Source organism: Onychostruthus taczanowskii, unplaced genomic scaffold (assembly GCF_017590055.1).
Source record: "Onychostruthus taczanowskii isolate IOZ18803 unplaced genomic scaffold, ASM1759005v1 scaffold1, whole genome shotgun sequence".
Taxonomy (NCBI): domain Eukaryota; kingdom Metazoa; phylum Chordata; class Aves; order Passeriformes; family Passeridae; genus Onychostruthus; species Onychostruthus taczanowskii.
The window spans coordinates 14090150-14110891 of record NW_024496525.1 but is presented as its reverse complement, the minus strand read 5'-3'; the positions used below and the strand labels follow the sequence as shown (position 1 = coordinate 14110891).

At 34.7% G+C, this 20742-nt stretch overlaps 1 protein-coding gene across 3 annotated transcripts in view; it reads left to right on the top strand.

Annotated features, from left to right (window-relative positions):
- Nucleotides 1–19225, top strand: part of STRN3 (striatin 3) — a 58161-nt gene extending 38936 nt beyond the window's left edge. For 2 of the 3 annotated variants that reach the window (XM_041402315.1, XM_041402332.1), the window contains exons 8-17: nt 337–477; nt 5362–5495; nt 10798–10973; nt 11115–11162; nt 11268–11389; nt 12500–12667; nt 12919–13059; nt 14991–15098; nt 17357–17443; nt 17532–19225. In XM_041402315.1, coding sequence (XP_041258249.1) covers nt 337–477; nt 5362–5495; nt 10798–10973; nt 11115–11162; nt 11268–11389; nt 12500–12667; nt 12919–13059; nt 14991–15098; nt 17357–17443; nt 17532–17701 — 1295 coding nt within the window. In that variant the 3' untranslated portion in view covers nt 17702–19225. The remainder of the gene's footprint in view (nt 1–336; nt 478–5361; nt 5496–10797; nt 10974–11114; nt 11163–11267; nt 11390–12499; nt 12668–12918; nt 13060–14990; nt 15099–17356; nt 17444–17531) is intronic. The other variant, XM_041402324.1, reaches the window with a different exon arrangement.
- Nucleotides 19226–20742: the final 1517 nt, after the last annotated feature.

Here is a 20742-nt window from a genome sequence, read left to right as displayed (position 1 = left end):
TTAACTGTGAATGTTCTTTTAGTATTTGACTTAACTTTCCAGTAGGGCTATAAGATGATTTTTTTTCTCTTTCCTACAGGAAATTGTAGAATAGATCTACAGAACACAAAGGAGTTATTCTTTGATTTAGTGAATTTAAATTGTTTGCATGTAGTTTTCAGATTTGGTGTATTAACTCCTACTTTTGATTTCCAAAATATTGCTAAACAAAAGCAAAGCACTATTTATTTTAAGGAGGTCCCATCAGTAATTTTTCTTATTTAATGGATTTTTAGACTTCAGTCAAGTCAAGCGGTAGCAATCAAATGAATTTTTGCTGCTGACATTAATTTACAGGAGTCAACAGGACAAAACTTCACGACATGATAGCTGATCTGGGCGATGATGAGATACCCCACATCCCTTCAGGAATCATTAATCAATCTAGGTCACCCTCTTCTAGAATGACTGATCATGAAGGTGCAAGAGCAGAGGAAGGTACAAAAAATTCAGCTACTTACTATATTTCAGGAGATTTCTTTTAGAAAGCACACACTGTCATTTATTATCCCCTCTGTAAAGCTGAATGCAGTTGCAGATTGCCACATTATTATTTCACTTCTTCCCAAATGGTTTTATGAGAATATGGCTTGAGTTTCTGTGGCTTTTTATAACTCACCATTATTTCATAAGTTTTTTTAAATAACTTAATGTACAGCAGTGTGTTCTGACACTATTCTCTATTAAATCCCTGTTTGGAGACACTCCACCATTAGCAAAACCTTTCACAAATAGGTTATTTATTGAGGGGCAAAAAGGTGAGTATAAACATTTGATGCACAGTTTGGATTTTAAAATGAAAAGTGGTGATTTAAGTTATGGGACTAATTACTCTCCTTTCCTCAAATTTAATGTTTTCTTTTGTAAAATTTACTTGGTCTACATACACAAGTTTACAAAGACACTATTTATTTCTTTACAGATTATTTATTTAAGTTTCAGGGTTATTATTGGCAATGAAAATTAGTGGCAAGCTATTGTATATAAAGTAAAAAATCTTGTATTTGGCTTTTAAGTTTTTTGCTTTAAAGGGATGATTTTCCTGTATTTGCTTTGAAATTAGAATGTCATTATGTAAATTGTCCTCTGCTTAGAACATAATCATTCAGAATACTCAGGTGTGTTCAGATTTGGCTCTTTTAGGATGATCTTTGACCCATAAGCCGTGGCATGTATCAGCTACAGCAGAAATAGAATTTGCATTACTACTGATTCCAGGAATCTCTTGGTTCTTTTGTTCTTTTTCACCCTTGGCCACACAAATGCCTGTCAACAGGCAAGCAGAAAACAACCCCAAACCACATTTCAAGGAGGTTTTTTGTTGCTCTCCCAAACTGTCATTTTACAGCAGTCATCTTACTTACTGCCTTCCTTTTCATCTTTGTTTTCATTTCCATTTTCAAGAGGAAGCAGTATCAAGTTTACCTGTGGAGTGCAATTGAAAAAGCTACAGATGAAACTTTCTAAAACTTGTAGACGTATATTTAGGTTGTTTTTAGGTTCAGTGTTTACATGTTTTTAGTTGTCTTTCAGCCATATTTAGGTATTTAGGCCATACATATTGTGCAAAGGAGCACAGACACAGAACTTGTTACGGACAGGGATGTTGTCTCAGGGAGAGACCTTACATCTAAAATAATACTGGACAAAACAATATTTTTGAAGAAATAGATGCTAGATTTGAATTTGATAGGGACTGCCTTTTATTGGCTGGTTCTTGTAGCACAAGCACTGTGTTAGCCTTCAAGTAAAGATTGTTCACACTGTTCAGATAAACTGCTTTCATGTTTAGATTTTCATGCTGTTTAACATGTCTGTGTGTTTTAACTCGTCAGTGTAGTTTGCTCTTTCTTTATTAAGAGTAATAATATTAATATCTCTGTCATCTTATCTGCTCATTTTGGTTTCTGTATAGTTTTTAAACTTGAATATTAGAGTGTAAGTTCTGCTATTTCTATCCTGAATGCTTATGTGGCTTTTTGAGTTTTCATCTGTACCATTTGGTGCAAATCTGCAAATTAAGAGGCAGTGTTGTATTTCAGTTCCTTCTAGAAGTGTTACAAGGCCAAATACTTCATTATCATAAAATACAGATTCTGCACCATGCAGTACAGATGTTACTCAATTATTTATTCAGCTGTGTTCTAAAAGCTAAGATTTTGCAGACAACTTCAGGCTTTCTTCCTGCGATACACTAGCCTATGCTGAGGAATTTTATCAAACCATAGTTTTCTTGTGACTGCATGGAAGTTTTATGCCACACTTGGAAATGTTACAATTCTGACGTAGTGGTTGATAATTTTTTATTGAAGGGGGTTCAGGGTGGAACTGACTAACTGGCTTGGAATATCTCTTTCATGCCTCTTAAAGGTGTGAGAGGTTGGGTTTGGGTGTTGTTTTTTGGGTTTTTTTTGTTTGTTAGTTTGTTTTTCACCCTGAACTGCCTGGTTAAATACGATATTATGCGATAATCACACTTGATAATTTTGGCCATGAGAAATTGGAGTTTCCATTTCAGCTTGTTCTATTATTTCAGAAATGGTATCAGCATGATTTTCCATTCAGTGTAGAGAGAATTACTTTCTTCACTGGTTGTTTTTCAGTTTTAATATCTATAGATTGCAGAGGTGTCAGTCTACAGATGGACAGGAAAAAAAAATCAGTAACAGCTAATTGCTTGTATGAACAGCTGCTTTTGATGTACCGCATATTAACTTTGTGGGAAGCAAGGTTAAGATGTCCCTGTTGTACACTAGACAACAACAGCCTATATGAGCGTACATATCTGACCAGAGATTAAAGCAGTTTCAGTTTGTACAAGCATTACTAATTTTGATTTAATTATGATTTTGATTTAATTACGTATGATGTCAAGAACTTGAAGGTAAGAAGTACTTGTTAAGATTGGCTAAGCAAATATTTAATTATACAATTTTCTATTTCAATATTTATTTCACCTAGTTTCACCTACGAAGGAACTTGTACTGTTACATTTTAACTTTATATTTCTTGATTGCAAACTCGGTTAGCATTTATTATGCTATATTATTATGCTATAAGAATAATACTGTACTATGTGTTAGAAAAATATTTGTATTTTTTTTTCGAGATGAAAAGCATTAAAAAGTCATTTATTTAACTATCATTTGCATATATCTATTGATGCATTGTTTTGATATCTGAAGATACGGGTCTTTATTTTTAGTAGCTGTAACATGCATTTTTCATTGTGTTACTATTCTGCTGTTTCTTTTTTTGCAAAAGTAGTTTGCAACCATTTTTTAAACTTCTCAAATACGCCTCACTTAAAAATATAAAAGTCACAAATAAATTATAGAACACAGTGTAAAAACATACAGGCAGCTTTAGTATTGAGAAGTAGTCTTCGGAATTTTGAGTAGCAGTAATTTTGAAGCTTTAAATAAAGAAATAGTCACTCATGCAAACAAAACATGATGAATTTGTAGTATAGGTTCTTGATGTGGTGGCCCTTAGTGACGTTAGTTTCACAAACAGTTAGTATGACAGGTTACGGGGCTTACCTAAACCTTGTGGGCCTGTCCTAAAGATCAAATAGGAGTAACAGGAAAGTAAATAGGTGTTTTGTAGGAATACATATTTTTTGAAATGTAAGTGGTTTGTGGTAGATCGTCAGATGTAGAGTTTTAGTAAATTACTGATGGAAATAAAAAGCTTATTCATATAAGGACATGGTAAGCCATTTTGGGCTGTTAATGTAATGTGGCATTCTTATGAGTCAAACTTGTATGGATTGTGAATTTTTTTTACAAGAGGTGATTGTGCATAGTTAGAATAATGTTTCCTCTTTTTGTGCAATTGTAGGAACAGCAGTCTGTATTCTTAGATTATGTTCTTAGATTCTCAGAAATGGTTGTATTGACTGTGCTATTGAGGTTACATTTCTTAATAGTACAGTAGTTCTGAAGCATTAAAACCTGTTTTGTTCTTGAGAAGTGATGTATTTTGAACTGTCTGGACTGACTCCTCTTTGCCTAGCCCTAGCAGTAGTGCCAGACATCTGTAACTACACCTGGTTTCAGTCCCTTTCGTTCCGTGGGAGTGGATCGGAACTGGGTTGCCATTCAGATAGTGGCCATACGGAATAATGGAGATGTGTGTTCTAAACAGGAATGTGTTAATTATTAGTCCTCTTGTTTGGAACTGCTTCTAGAAGAAAATATCCCAGGAAACTGGAAACTGTTTTTTCTGAGATTGAAGGGTTTTCTAGGAGGATAAGAAGTAAGGAGTGGCATTAAAAGGAGGCCATAACTCTCTGCCAGATCAGTGACATTCAAAAGTCAAGCAAGTTTAATTTTTCAAGATGTCAGATATAATTTAACATATTTTGCAGATGCTTATACTTAGCTGAAGTTCACACAGACCTTCATTTCATATACTCTACTTAACAAGTGTTGCTATTTCTAAGTGGAAAAGAAAACTGAAAAGTAAAAGTAGCTTCTAAAATGTGCTGAAGCTTAAGCCTTCATTCCTATTCCTTATTGCAAAATCGGTTTTTGTGGGTTAATGGAGATTTGCAGAATCGTTGAGGAGGGTAAAAAATATGGGTGAATATTTTAACTTTATTATTCAGATGTGAATTCAAAGCGAATGGCTATATATAACTTAGAGAAGTTATCATTCTAAATGATAATTAACAGAAATGTTAAAATTTAATTTGAAGAAGGCACATCTAGACAACATGAGTGTCAGTTGAGTATACTTTAAAATTAGAATCCAAAATCATGCTGAGAAACTAAGAGAGGAAATGAATAAATAATAGATGTTTCCGTTTTTTCAGTTCTCTGAGGAAACTCAAAGCGGAAGAGATGTTTTGCAGGAGTCTTTTGCTTGAGTGATTAAAAAATATTCAGTGTACAAGTAGGAATATTTGACTAGTATAAAACACAAAGACATATTTGCAAGTGGATAGAAGGAAGGAAGCATGGTGTATTGAATGAAAAACTCAGCTGAGAATTTGGAAAACTGGGATGTACATTTGGTATTGCAGTGTAAAGTAATGTTAATCAAGTCAGTTGTCAGTATCAAGACCTCTGTAAAGTAAGTTGAAATCAAATGATGAAGCATGGTACAAGAGTTGTGTATATAATGTGTGTGTGTGTGTTTGCACATGTGTGTATGTCCTCATGCTCTGTTTGGTTTTTTTTTTTTAGTTGGGGCTGTATGTAGTGTATACAAGTTCAGTTTTAAACTCTGCTTTGCTGTTAAGTGATGAATAATGCAGCTTTTCATCAGTTTGAATTACTCTGTTGAGACTTAAAGAAACTGTTTTGTTCTTTGTAGCTGAGCCAATAACGTTTCCACCTGGAGGAGGCAAGTCATTTATTATGGGTTCTGATGATGTGTTGTTAAGTGTACTGGGCCTTGGAGACCTTGCAGACTTGACAGTAACAAATGATGCAGACTATAGTTATGATGTAAGTGCAATTTTATTTTAAAATTCTTTATACAGTTTAACCAATAGTAGTTGGGTCCCCTCTCCTCAATCCTGAACATTACTGATGCACTTCTTTAGTAAAAGCTGTTACTTGGAATGGAAGAGCACCTTGCAAATGAGCTAAGTAATTTGGGTTACCAGAATTAAGTGAGATGACTTGGGTTTTTTTCTACATTAATAATTTAATTCAGATTTTGTCACTGGGAGGGGAAATGTGTTATCACATAGAATACATATTAATGTCTTAACATGACCAAAATGACAGTTATATATTGAAATGGAGTGGTGAGTAGGCATGGCACGAAACGCAAATATTGATATTAACTCATTTACTTGCTGTCCTTTTGATGAGTAAGTAGTGTTAACAGCATAGACTGTATATATAGTAGTATATTTCAGATGTAAGCTTTTAGGGGATATTTTTATTATAATCCAGAGTGTTCTGACATTCCTTTGACCATATTCATTAAGCTTCTACCATTAGTGTTAAACAAATTTTTCATTGGTTAGTAACATAGGATGGCTGGTTAGGGAAGTGTTCAGGTAAGTTTTGCATAAAGTATTGTATTTAAAAGGTCTTGTATTGGCTTGACTGCAGATTGCAGCTTTGTAGTATATTGCTGTCTTTTGTGAACTACAAATTCTTTATAAAACAGTGTGTATTTAGTGGCAAGCCAGACTAAGTTCAGAAAGCACTGAAATTAATATACCAACTAACAGAACTGTTACATGAATCTGTGCTACTTGTGACAAACCTGACAAAACAGTTCTTGTGGTGTGAAGAGTGATGCAGAATAGAGGTTACCTTTGCTCTTGGGAAACTTAAAGCAGAGAATAGCTGATAAATACACAAATATGAAGTGCTGCCTGAGCTAATAAGAAATTTGCAGTAGAAGCACACATTTGTTGAAGGTTAGAAGGTGTTAATCATCCTGTAGATGACGTTGGTCTTACTTTTTCCATGTTGTTGAATTTTCAAAAAACTTTTTCACTCAAACCCTTAAACCCCTGAGGCTCTTTATTTTCAGTTTGGTTTGGGAGGTGAGTAGGAAGAAGCTATTTCATGCTTTAATACCTGGTGTATACAGGAGACAAAATATAGAAGTAGAGTTTTTCTTACTAGGCCATTCACTGAAAATGAGTTGTGGTTGGCCATGATTGTCACTTGCTTTCCTTGCTTCTTGTCCAGTCATCTCTTCCCAGTACTCATAGGATATTTTCTTCCTTTTAATGCATAGCTGAAAAATGCACAGTGGCTTCTGACTTTGTGTGTCAGAAAAAACAAAGTGTAAAATAACACAGATGGCAACAATTTTTTTTTGTATTTAAGACGACACTGTCCTGTCATGACTTTGAAGAGACTAAAATTCAGATGCTGTTAGTTTTTCATCACAGTGTTTCTTTAGGCAAAAATTTCCCGATAGTTTTTAATTGCTGAAGTTGTTCCCTCATAGCTATGGATTTGCACCACAGTAAGACGATATTTTACCTTGTACCTGTAATAGAGTACTTGTAGGGCATCTTAGTCTAATGCCCTTGTAAGATTAGGTGGAGTCACCTCATTTTCCCAGGTCTCCAGATAAGGAGGTGTGACACTAAGTTAATGTGTAAGTAAAACAAGAACAATGAAAAAACCTCAAACCAGAACACTTATTGCATTTGCTCCCAATAGGCCCATGCTCTTCAGATGGCTTTTGTGAGCCTTTAGAGTGCATTAACAAATAAAGCCACAACAGGCTTCCATGAGCTTTCATGTGTCACTCCTTGATGAGTGTGTTTTGGAAAGGAGAGGATATGAATACAGGATGGTGGTTAAGTATAAACCTTAAGAATTTCAACTATAGCTCAGAAGATTTCTGTGTATTTGATTAAATTCACAGGTTGTTTCCAAGACTAGTTATCTAGTAAACAGTAGTCATCTCAAGTCATGTCTTTTTTATTATCTAGTTACTTAAATTGACCTCAGTGCATGTAGTTGTTTGTATGCTGAGGGAATAATGTTGCCAAATCAAATGCCCCCATTTGTATATTTTTTGATTCCATAGCACCAGAGAATAGTGTTTTAGTCAGTATGACTGACTAAAAAATGGAAAGCTTTCCTTTATGTAAACTTGGAAAGTTCAAATAAGTTACATCATTATCAAGAAAAAAGTAACATTAAAACATAAAAAGACACTGACTGCAATTAATTATTGTTCTCTAAAATTTTTGTTTGCTGTTGGGGAGTACTTTTTTGACATAGGGAAATGTCTCCTTACAATGTGTTAGGATTCCCTTGACTGCAGAGGCAAGGAAGATCTTCATTCCCTGATGCTTTTTTTTTTTTTTTTTTTTTTTTTTTTTTTTTTTTTTTTTTTTTTTTGTTGTGCGAGGGAGTTGTTTGTTTGTGTTGGTTTAGCTCAGGTGTAGTTTCAGTCCAGTTTGCCTGTGATTTGCAAGGCAGAATGAATGGGTTGTTTGATCCTTCTTGGTCTTTAGTAAAGCCCGCTAAAGTCCATGGAAAAAGGGAGGAGCAGCTAGTGAAGTCGTGTGTGTTCTCATGACTTTGATTATCTTGACTCTGTGTGTGTGTATAAATACACACAGCAGAGCATCCAGATTCAGTGGGGCAGTGTGTCCATCTACACCTTATGTTTTGAGAAGCGTTGGAGATGTCACACTTTTAAACATTCATATATACTGTCCCATTTCACTAATTTTCCATTATTCCTCTGGCCCATTTTGTGAAATAATCTCACATTTGTCCTTTGTAATCATCAAAGCCCTTTTCCAAGTCCTTGACTGTGTTTTTCTGAGGTGGGGGTTGGGTTTTTTGGTTATTTGTTTTTTGGAAATACATTACTGGTTAACTTTTTTTCTTAGAGATTGCAAGATGTATCAGTTGTTCTCTTACTCTTGCAGTAAGGATATCAAGATCCATTAGAAACATGGATAGAGAAAAGAATTTTTAAAAATTGGTTTATGTATAACTAGATTTCTAATAAAGTGTATGTGGTGTCTTCTAAAAGAACCATAATGTTCCAGTCCATTTAAAAAAAATTAAAACTTCAAAGCTATGCTTAAAATAGGAGATGTACCTTACTTCTCATAACTGTGTAAATTCTGTACCTTGCATTTTAGCAGATTTCTCTGTACTGCCAAAACCAAAATTACCCATGCAACAATCCTTTTAAGAAAAAAAGAAAAAAAAATATAGAATCAACTCTTTTCATGTTTTGAAAAATAAGGATCACTGTATCCAGTTCTGATTTTTTCAAATGACTTTTCATCACAACTGTGGTAGATATTGTTGTGTGGGTGCATATTGCACCCAAAAAATTGCAAGTCTTCTGCATAATCTGGGATATATCATGTTCTAAAATTAAGCATTGCTATTTCAAGTTTTTTGCTTTAATTTCTCTAAGCCCCAGATCACCACAAATACATGAGGGAACATAAGCTAGCTAGGTGGGTGAATACGTTCCATAATGAGTATTTAAAATATCAAGGGACCCTATTTGCTAGGAAAATACCTTTTTTTTTTTTTTTCCTTTTCTTTTCTCCCCTTCTCTTGTCCACTTAGGGAGGGAAATAAATCAGTTGTTTGGTCCAAATTATGTTTAATGCAGAACTCCAGAATTCCACTCTGTTCTGTTTCCTAAAACAAAAGATTATTCTTTTTATAAAGCTTGTATATAATATGCAGTGCTAAATAACATAAATCTCAGTAAAAATATTGCAGTATTCAGTGTACTCTGAAGTAGGAAGATTGCAAGCAAAATGTTTTGTTATTATGTGTATTTCTTTGTTGGTATTTAACAAAACCTAAAAATTCGGGTTACATGTCTGGTATAACAAGTTTCTGTGACTTGATTGGAATTAGGTAAAGTTTGCACTTAGGACAGAAATTTACTGTAATATAATGAAAAAGCAAATCTGCATATCTGTAACTCAGAACAGTAAATTTTACTGTCTGAACCTCTTTGTTTTGTTGGTTGGATTTGAATTTGGTTTGAGTAGTGATAATTCAATCCAGATTATAGACTTGGTCCAAAAATAGTTATTACAGTACACGTTACACTATTATCTGAGTATTTTCAATCCTGACAGATAAAAGGTAATAAGATTTGCAAGATTTTAATTTCATATTAGTGTTGCTGAAATTAGTTTGAGATGTCAAGCTATTCTGGCCTGCAGTTGAGAACCATATTTTAACAATTGCATGCTAAAATAGATAGTGTGTAAGATGAAGGATACAATTAGCTTCCATTTGTGTAAGACAAAGGATACGATTAGTTTCCATTCATTCTTAGTTCGCTTATTTTGTTCATCTAATTCAAGTCAGTTTTCTAAACTACCTTTAGGGGAAAAGAGAAGTACCTGGATATGTTATTTTTTCATGATGGAGGTTTAGGATGGGATGTAGTCTTTTAAGGGTCTGTTTGATGCATAAATATTAATTGTACTCAAAGCTATAAATTAGTCTCTTGGAATCTCGAGAAGGGCTTGAATTTTTCTGGTAACTCTTCTGGGTTACCTATAATTAATATAAAGCAGCTGTAATTATTGTATTTTAGCCTAACAGTCTGCAAGTAAAGAGTATTAATTGGATGTTCACAGGATATAAATGTAGAGTTTGCATATATTGCTTCACAAAGCAGCTAAGTTATTGTCTCACAGATACATTTGAAACTCATTAATGACTTAAAAAATATTTGTGTAATGTTATGTTTAAAATCATGACAAATGTCTATTGAAATTTGGATTAGCTGTTTCTATGTACATGACTTCACTTGTAGAAGTATTCAAGAACTATGTATGTTTCTAGTCAACCTTCGTCAAGTTACTCATCTAAGGAAGATCACTCACCAAGCATCTCAAGCTCATTTTTATTGTGTTTAAGTGGTAAATGAGCTTTTGATGGCTATAATCTCTTCCTTGGGTGCAGATGACATGATACACAATGAAACATTTCTCTTTCTGCAAGGAAGAAGAGTTAGTGTCATTGTACAAAAGGATTAAAATCTGTTCTGAAAATCAGGTCTTCTTTTCTGTGTGTTTAACATTATGTATCATTCCAGCCTGGGTCAAAGGAAACTGTTACAACAGAAAAATTTGCAGACTGGCTAGCTGGCCAGATAGGGTTGTAGATGTATATGGATAAATCAGTAGATAACTACAAACTTAAGGTTGAATATATATTAGCTGAATCAAACATAGGATGTTTCCAAAAATAGGGATATGTATAAAATCCATTTTTTTAAATCCAAGATAAAATTACTTCTTTCCTTTTCTCTTTCAAGTTGCCAGCTAATAAAGATGCCTTCCGAAAGACATGGAACCCTAAGTATACGCTACGCAGTCATTTTGATGGAGTGCGAGCATTAGCTTTTCATCCTGTAGAGCCTGTGCTGGTTACAGCCTCTGAGGATCATACTCTAAAACTCTGGAATTTGCAGAAAACGGTTCCTGCCAAAAAGCAAGTATTTGGGTTTTTATAAAACATCAGTTGTGTTTTTCATTTGTGTTTTATATGCCTTTGAAATTGATTAAACTCTTTTAGTTTCAAGTTTTTCAGTAGAGATTTCATGTGGTATACTAACTCTTCTTTTTCTTTCAGGAGTGCCTCTTTAGATGTAGAACCCATCTACACATTTAGGGCTCACATGTGAGTGTTTGACATTATTTGTGGCTGATAAATATATCGTCATTCATAACAATAGATTCTGTCCTGTAGGCAGTTACCAATAAGTTTTTTTCTGTCTCTCAATAGTGGACCGGTATTGTCACTGGCAATTAGTTCCAATGGAGAACAGTGTTTCAGTGGTGGTATTGATGCAACCATCCAGTGGTGGAACATGCCTAGCCCTAGTGTGGATCCATATGATACCTATGGTAAGTACCTTTTAAAAGATAAACAACTTCTGACCATAGTCTTGAATGTTATTTTTCTACTTGATGTTAATCTATTTTCTGGAGCTTTTGTGAAATATTACAGCCATTTTTCAGCTACACTGTGTGTTTTCAAGTACTTATGTGTGGCAAACATTAGTTATTTTATTCCTGCTTGCAGTGATGATGTACTTAGTGTAGAAGAGTAATAGGGAGACCTAACAATTCCTAGGATTTATGCAGTAAAGAAAAAAGTAATCATAATTTATATTTTTGAGAAGCAAAATGTTTTAAACCAGAAATACAATTTCTTAATGATTATTCATTTCTTCTGATGGAAATTTGCCAGAAAAAGGTGTGCTCAGATTCTATGTCCCATGTTTCTGACTTGCATCTCAAGTCCCTAACATTTCTCTTAGAAGATTTGGCATCTCTTAGATTCTCTTAAAGATGTAGATATCTTTAATTTTAGATGTCTCTAAAATTAAATAGCTGATAACTGCTTGGAGAACTCTACATAGATTTTAAAACCCTCTATAAGAGGCAACTGTAAAGTATCAGGGAGATGAAAATAAGATTCACAGCTCCACAAGAAAAAATTAGTCCTGTTTTTATTATTAGTGTGCTTGAGAGGTTTAGACCATACCTATGTGTCAGCAGAGTATGCTGAATAAAAAACTGCATCAAGTAAGCATCCAGTGTTAAAGTGGCAAGATGATTTTCTGCACCTGTATGAAGGAAGGGCTGTGATCAAGCATCTTTAAGGTGTTGAATTTGAAAGGAAGAAATAAGAGAGGAGGTGGTAACAAGAATGTATCATTCTGGAAAAGGGACATAGTTGTTTGTGGGGCTTTTTTGGTTGGCTGGTTTGGTTTGGTAGGGTTTTTTAGTTTGATTTTGTTTGTTTTCCTGGTTGGTTGGTTAGTTGGTTTTTTGGAGAAAGATGGCAGTGGTTGCACAGAATGACTTGTGCAGTATTCTAATTGTTGCTTAAACAGGAAGGGCAGGGGGAACATACAGCTGGTTTATGTGGAATTTAATTTATTTTGAGGTACAAGAAATAATTAATGCTTCTTCACTAAAATGGTTTCCTTTCTGAACTCTTTTTTCCAGAGCCAAACGTTCTAGCTGGCACATTAATTGCTCACACAGATGCAGTCTGGGGTCTTGCTTACAGTGGTGTAAAGAATCACTTACTCTCTTGTTCAGCAGATGGCACTATTAGGTTATGGAACCCACCGGAAAAAAATCCCTGTATTTGCACTTACAATGGAGAGAAAGGTAACTTTTTGCAGTGGTTTTGAAAGTCTGTTATGAGGCAGCTGATGATGCATCCAGGCTCATTATCTCCATATATCCAAACTAGGTAACATAGCTAAAAGAATAATTTGTAATCAAATAATCATGGTTCTGTAACATTACTCTAAAGAAAAGATCAAATATCTTCTTTAAGTATGATCTTAAATGTTTAAACTGTCAGGAATTTTTAAAGTGTTCTGTTATTTCTAAAATATTTTTTTTGCTCTCTCTAGAGCATGGAATACCCACATCAGTCGACTTTATAGGTTGTGACCCTGCTCATATGGTGGCATCTTTTAACACTGGCAGCACAGTCATCTATGATTTAGAAACATCCCAGTCAGTGGTAATGTTTTCATCACAAGTAGAATCTGGTAAGTGGAGCTCTTCTGTAGTAAATACCCATCATGAATGGGGTACCTGTTGCATTATTATGGTACCTCATTGTATGCTGCAGTAAATAAAACAGTTTCACTCCTCTACCGCATCATTCAGTTTGAAAGATGGCTAGATGCTTGGAACAAACACTGTGGAAAGATGTTCTGCTCTTGTGAAACCCTGCCTGGAGCACTGGTCCATCTCTGGGGCCCCAGCATAAGAAGGACATAGACCTGTTGGGCTGAGTCCAGAGCAAGGTTGTGAAGATGATCCCAGAGCTGGAGCACCTCTCCTGTGAAGACAGGCTGAAAGGGTTGGGATTGTTCAGTCTGGAGAAGCTTCTTGGCAGATATTATTATGATCTTCCAGTACCTAAAGGAGCCTACAAGAGACTTGGAGAGGAGCTTGTTTGTACAAGGGTGTGTAGTGACAAGACAAGGGGGAGTGGCGTCAAACTGAAAGAGAGTAGGTTTGATTAGATATTAGGAAGAAGTTGTTTACTGTGAGAGTGGTGAGACACTGGCACAGGTTGCTCAGAGAAATTTGGGATGCTCCATCCCTGGGAAATGTTCTAGGCTAGGTTGAATGTGGCTTAAAACAACCTGGTTTAGTGGATGGTGGCCCTACCTTTGGCAGGAGGGATTGGAACTAGATGATGTTAAAATGTCCTTTCCACCCAAGCCATTTTATGATTCTGTTATCAGGTTTTAAAGTAGTTAGAGGTAGTGAAAGCAACAGTTACTGTTCCCTTAAGATTTCTTAAGATTCCGTTTTCTGATTTGTATATTAAACCACAGTTTTCATTATATAAGCATGACATGGTAGGATATTAAGACAAGTAGGTGAATAATAGGTGAATTAAACAGAATATGTAATTCAGTGTAGAGTTCTGCACAGGTTGGGATGAAACACAGTTTCTGGTGGAACTTTGTAGAAATCCTGTTGCTGCAAATAAAGTGTTAAAGAGAGGTAGCTCATAAACAATTAATTGCATTTATTTGATGAAGCTATATGGAGGAGACGTCTTTTTGTGAAGCTCCTAAAGCATTTCATAAGGAAAACCTCCAGTTTCTGCTTATTCCTTTCTATAAATTGTGATCTAAAAGGATAGTGCAAGGAGAGAATCTGCTTCTCCCCTCTAAGTAGAGTAGTTTACTTTAATAATTAAACTTACAGGCTTCAACAGAGGTTACAGAACTGTGTAAAAGCTGTCTTATAGATACCTTCTGCAAGGCCTGATGTTCAATTGAGAAGGAACATCATAATTTGGAGAAATACCTTTGCTAGTTTGAAGAGAGACTTTTAAACAGATTCAAGAAAAATTAAGCACAGAAATTAAGATACCAAGATAGTTCTTAAAAAAGAGTACCCTGTAGATTTCTAAAGAGATTCTAAACCATTCATTGTTTTAAGTTGAAGTCACAAATATATCTGACAGAACCTAAGAGGGTTGGGTTGACTTCAGTTACTTGGGATACCTTGGATTCTCTGGTCTAGTAGGTGTCCCTTCGAACCCAAACCACTCTGTGCTTCTCTCTTCCCTGCCCCCCCCCCCCCCCCCCAAATATTTTTTGATGCAGAGGTGTAAGAGCTGTGTGCTAAACCACATACATTACTCAAGCTGAAGTTTGTTTCTACTTGGCTGGTGCTACATTACAGTACTTGCTGAGTTTTGTCTCTCAAAAATCATTCATGGATGTAAACTACTTGTGAGCTTTAACCTTACAGTGCTTTGGCTAGAGTCTTCCTCACTTTGCCCCATCCTGTGAAGCAAGAAGCTGTATTTCTTAGGAGATCCACTGGTCCTAAGATACTACTTACATAATGTTAAATAATATGGTAATCTAAAGTGTAATGCTAAAATGCTGTCATTTTAACCTTATCATTTTCTTTAAGGCAGATAAATATTCTTTTATTTTATTTCCAGGTGTACAATCAAATAATCATATTAACAAGGTAGTAAGTCATCCCACACTTCCTGTAACTATTACAGCACATGAAGATAGACACATCAAATTTTTTGACAACAAAACGGGTAAGGATAAAGAGAACCTAATTTTTATGTATGAATATGTTTAAAGAAATCTGGATGACATAGGGAGAATCCATTTGTAAAAAACTTACTGCTGATTTAGTCTTACATAAAGCAGAACTTTGGGTATTTCTAAGATTAAACCTTGGCAGTACCTTCTCTGTGAAATAGTGCTGCCTGTTGCAATTGTGACTTCAGAAGTCAGAAAACACTCTCAGAACAGGCAGAGATAGTTGTGAGGGACAAGAAAGTGGTCTTTAATTTAGAGCTTTCCTGATTTATAGAGTATGTCTGCTCTCATTTCCATGCTTTTGAGCATGTGTCAGTTATGTTTTTCAACTCTTAGTAGTAAAAAAGATCACTTAGTACCTATTAGGGCAAGATATAACCCTAAATTCATTGTGGTAATGAAGTCCTGTGTTATACTTAAGTTGTTGATAAGGTTTATAAAACAGAAATGGATCTGGAAGAAAGAGGGTAAGGAAGGCTACAGGAGAAAGCTGCACTGTCTGTCATGACAAAAACATTAAAATAATTGCAAAAGCAAACTTAAACTTCCTATTTGTGAAATTACCTGTTACTTCCTACATGTTACCTATCAAAGTTGGAAGGAAAAAAAATCAAGCTCACTTTAAGGAAGCACGTACAAAACACCTGTTTGAAGTGTGTTTGGTTTGGTCCCAGTAGGGGATGATGAACCCCAGTAGGTTCCTGGGGTTTTTGTCTTCTAAAGCAAAAACACTGGACATTTTTTCCACTTTGCACATGCCATTAACGTATGTATTTGAATTGTAGTCATTAAATGCATTACACTGATGTTGCTGAAATTAAGGTTTTTACTTCAAAGAAACAAAGAATAAGGAAAAAAAATCTGCATGAAGAAATAATTAGGTCAAAGACAGGAAACAGAGGGTAGAAGTAAATGGTCTTTTTGTGGAATAAAATCTCTGCCGGTCTGGAGGGATCAGCAATATTTCAACATAGTGAGCCATATGAATAGGTAACAGTATATTGGGAGTTAACTGACATTCATTAATTCAGGTTATTAAGCATGAAGGCTGACAAGGAAGAACTGGAGATCTTAAAAGACATAAAAGGCAATTAAATTGCATGTGGATAAATTTGAAAGGATGCATGTAAGGAAAAATAAACATTGTAATATAAAATAATAATCACTGGGGTAACTGTTCTTATTCAAAGTAAAAACCTTGGTGTTATAGTAAGAGGTTAGATAAAAATACTGGTTTGTTGCTTAGCAGTCAGAATAGCAAAATGCCTGTTAGGAGGGAAAGGAATAAAAGGCAAAAGGGAACATTTTTAATACCTTTGTATGAATACTTTGAATGAAGTCTCCCTTACTTCAAAGGGGATATAGCCAAATTAATATGTTTCAGAGAATGGTTAGAGGATCAATGATCTTCAGTAGGTTTTTTAGGAAGAATCTTAGAAACTGAATAGGTTGAGATTCTTCAGGAAGAGGAGCAACTGAACAAAGCTGATTTACCTTCTTCATGTTGATCGTGGTCTTACAGGGATTTATTTGCACTCAACACATGAACTGAGGTTCAGTTGCTGATCCCCAACACGTGACAGACTCAAAACAGGCGACAGGCACTGATTCTTCTGTGCAGTTAAACATTCTGGAGCTCCTTCCAAAAAGCATCATGAGGTGCTAAAACATGTTATTAGGAGTCCAGGAACAGAGGTCAACGTAAAGAAATTTAAAAAGAGTACTTGCATTAAGAGTACTTGAATGCAGAATTAACTGTTCTGGTTTGTGACAGAACCGAACAGTTAATTGTGAGAAGCTGGAGAGTATTTTGGGCAAGTATCATCTGTAGTTGCCTTATTTTTCTCTCTTAGCCATGACAGAGATAGATGGAGCATTGGTATGGCTCAGTAAGTCTCATTTTACAAAACTTCATCAACACTCTCCTACTGGGGCAGTTATTAGGACATTTAAGAGACAAAGGTTCTCATGTAGTCATTTTAGGTCTTCATTGTTGTTGCTGCCAATAAAGATGCCAAGTGGATAAGGATTGTTTACAATGGGAATATCTTTTTGAGAGTTGTGTGTCATTTGCCCTTACGTTTATACAAGAGTCTGCAGTCAAAACTTCATAATTTCTAATGGAAGAGGACCATTCAAATATTACTGGAATCTAAATAAGCATCTTGTCTTATATTTTGTTAAAGGGGAATGGGTTGATTTTTAAATAAACAGTACTTCACAGGAAATTCACTGTTTATTTTTCTTTTAGGTAAAATGATCCATTCTATGGTTGCTCACTTGGATGCTGTCACAAGTCTAGCTGTAGATCCTAATGGAATCTATTTAATGTCTGGAAGTAAGGGGGTTTTTTTCATATTCTATATGTTCTATATAAATTATGCATTTATGATGCACTGAATTTCCTTTCTTTCTTTCCTAAACAGGCCATGATTGTTCCATTAGGTTGTGGAATTTGGACAGCAAGACGTGTGTGCAAGAAATAACAGCTCATAGGAAAAAGCTGGATGAATCCATTTATGATGTAGCATTTCATCCATCAAAAGCATATATTGCCAGTGCAGGAGCTGATGCCCTTGCCAAAGTATTTGTGTGACATAGCAGAACAAACCTGCATCGTAACAGCAGGTCTGTTTGGACAAAAAAGAGGGAATGCGTCACTGCCATCAATTATAAGGTTACCAATAAGACACTACATCTGATCTGCCTGGGTGAAGGCTCTTACGTGGGGCAGGTAGAAGCTGGTGAAAAGTCACCACATCCTGAACAATGTCAGGCTCATTCATTTAACTGTAATTACTGTATTTGGGGGGGTGGGGACAAATACAAAAAAGAAAACCAGTATTTGTAGCCTTGACTGGATATGAACTGAGCGTATGTCTGTTCTTTAGGTGTCTTTAAGCAAACGTGGAGTCTGATCTTACAAAAGACTTTTATTTTGGACTCTGTGTGCTGCCTTAGGGTTAGGAATGTGGTGCTCTTGTGGGGGGAAGTGAGCTCCAAGAGTAGCTTTCTTTTCATCTCTTAGTAATCTTCTGTTTATCAGTTGAATGCCACAGATTCCCCTTTCCAACTTTTATTTTGCTTTAAAGAAAAGGAAATTTAACTTAAAATATTCTAGCATTAGTTGCACAAAATGTTTGGATAAAATTCTAGTTTTTATAAGTCTTTTTATATATTTAGCCTGTCACAACAGTGCTCAAGATTGTATTGATAATGTTTTTCTGCATTATAGAACCCTAAAACACAGAGATCTCACTGACCCGCTGCCGTGTAACCACAATCTTCCCTTCTTTTGCCTAATACAGCTCAGCTAAGTCCTTGCTTAAGGATGCTAATTCATCATCATCGCATAACTGTCTTCATAAATAAAGGACTGTAAAATGTGTTCAAATGAAACACAGAGGGGTTAACACCCCCGAATGAACTCTTAAAAAAATTAATCTTGGCATCCTATCACTATGTGATATTTTGTACATCTTACTGTATTTACGAGTTTATTTATCAAGGATTACCCATCTTGCTAATGGCCTATTGTTATTTATTTCACTTTTTGTTGGTCTTTATATCCTTTTATGTAGTGTGTTAAAGGGCCCTGTATATCTGTTATGGCACTCTTTGAACAGTCTAAAATAGATGAGAAAATGGGACATTTGGTAATTCTAAAGTTGCAAACCAAGAAATTCTTTTTCCTCTGGTTAAGTACCTGGAGTGGAGTTGATTCCAAAAAAACCAATCTTGTTTCAGAACCTTTGGAGTGAAAATTATTTTTATTTGCATTTCAAATAGAATACAAAAGTAGTTAATTCAAGATTCATAAATCTGCTGTGTTTTGACTAGTTACTCCCTGCTTTTATTTTATTTTTCAGATGTGCTTCAGTTTATGGTGTAACTAAAAACTTTGTTTGTGTAATGCATGATTAATACAAAAAAGTATTTTTTCTAGTCTTCCACAAAACTTTTCTGATCAGTTTGCGAGTTTTGATGAGTTTTGTAAGGTTTCTGTTTTACAAACTATGAATCAGCAAATTTTTAAGATTGTACCACATAGCAAAAGTACAGCTGTTGAAAAATAATGTATATAAAATGCATATAATAAATATTAAATGGTGTACCTGTATGTTACTGTTGGCTACATTATTTTGTGTTGCACAGTTTGAAAGAGTCATTCTACAGATTACTAAATTAGGTCTCAATTTTAGCAAAATGACCATTTGTTTATTACGCTTATAAGCTGCTTTGCTTTTGCAAGATTGTAATAGTTGTCTGGATGTTGAGCAACTGTTCATTTTCAAGCAGCAGTACCCACATATAAGAACATGTTTCCACAATGTTTTAAAAAATTTTTACAAGAACAAATCGAAAATTGCTGGTGTATTCTTACAGCCCTTCTAAGATTATAATCTCAGTGTTTTTTCATTATCTTTGCAAATGAAATGATTCTGAAGTGATTTAGGAGCCAGAAAGGTACACTCTGTTTTTATTTCAAATTGCCAATGAACAGTTGTGCTGAATTTAAAAAACAAAAAAAGAACCAACTAATTTCTAAATGTCTAAAATTTGCCCATATATCTTAGCTCTGTCCATTTCTTTCCAAGTCCTCCTGTAAAGTTGATGAACAAAAAACTAAACTGAAGGTCAACATTTACCTATTCTGTGATGAGTCACTTTGCTCAAAGTATATCAGCAGAAATAGCATACCACAATATGAATATTTTCATGTAAAGTAGTATGTTTAGGTATAAATTAACTAAAGCTAGAACATGTTCCTATAAGTGGCTTAACTGCATTGTTCCATGTAAGTTTCCAGTTTTGCAGTAAGAATGTATTTCATGCCATCTCATGTCAAGCAAATTAGAACTAAAAAAAACCAAACAAAAAAAAAAAAAAAAAAAAAAAAAGTAAAGAGGTGCTCATGATAGGCAGTTATATTTTGGAATTAATTTTGTTTTAGTAATAATGTTGCATTGCTTGAAATGTTACAGTAAATTATAATTGTGTAGGAATTGGAGAATTTTGTCCTTTATCATGAAGATTGAGGTGAGGCCTTCCAGTAATTGCTTGTAGGACACTAAGACTTTACTTTTGAAAGTAACATTGAGCTGATTTGCACTTTTTGTTCTTTCCAGTCTAAAGCATTCAACTAATCAACAGACAAGAGAGTATTTGAATTTTATTGGAAGTAATTTAATAATCGCCTTTTCTGAAGCCAAACATTGTTTCTGGCAGCTTTTCCAGACTGCTGCATTTTAATGCTTAAATAAAATGTGATTGTTTAATAAACATTACCATGCATAACATTTACCTTTTTTTAATTGTATTAAAATTGAAATGATAAAAACCAAAATATTTGCTTATTTTCCTTAATTGAAATCTTAATGATCATCTCAGTTCACTAATGCATAGTGGATCAAGTGCTGTAGTGAGGCATCAGTTATTGAATATTACCAATAATTTCTAATACGTCTTATTTTATTTGTTATGGGGTATAGCATGCTGAAGTCTTTATTTGTTTTTGAGCTTTTTAGAATGAAAGAGCTGTAGTACTGATGATGGGGAAAATGGTAGTGCTGGAAGAAATGGTTTCATTTAGCAAAAACACCTCAGCTTATGAAAGGATTTACTTCTCTTTTGTGA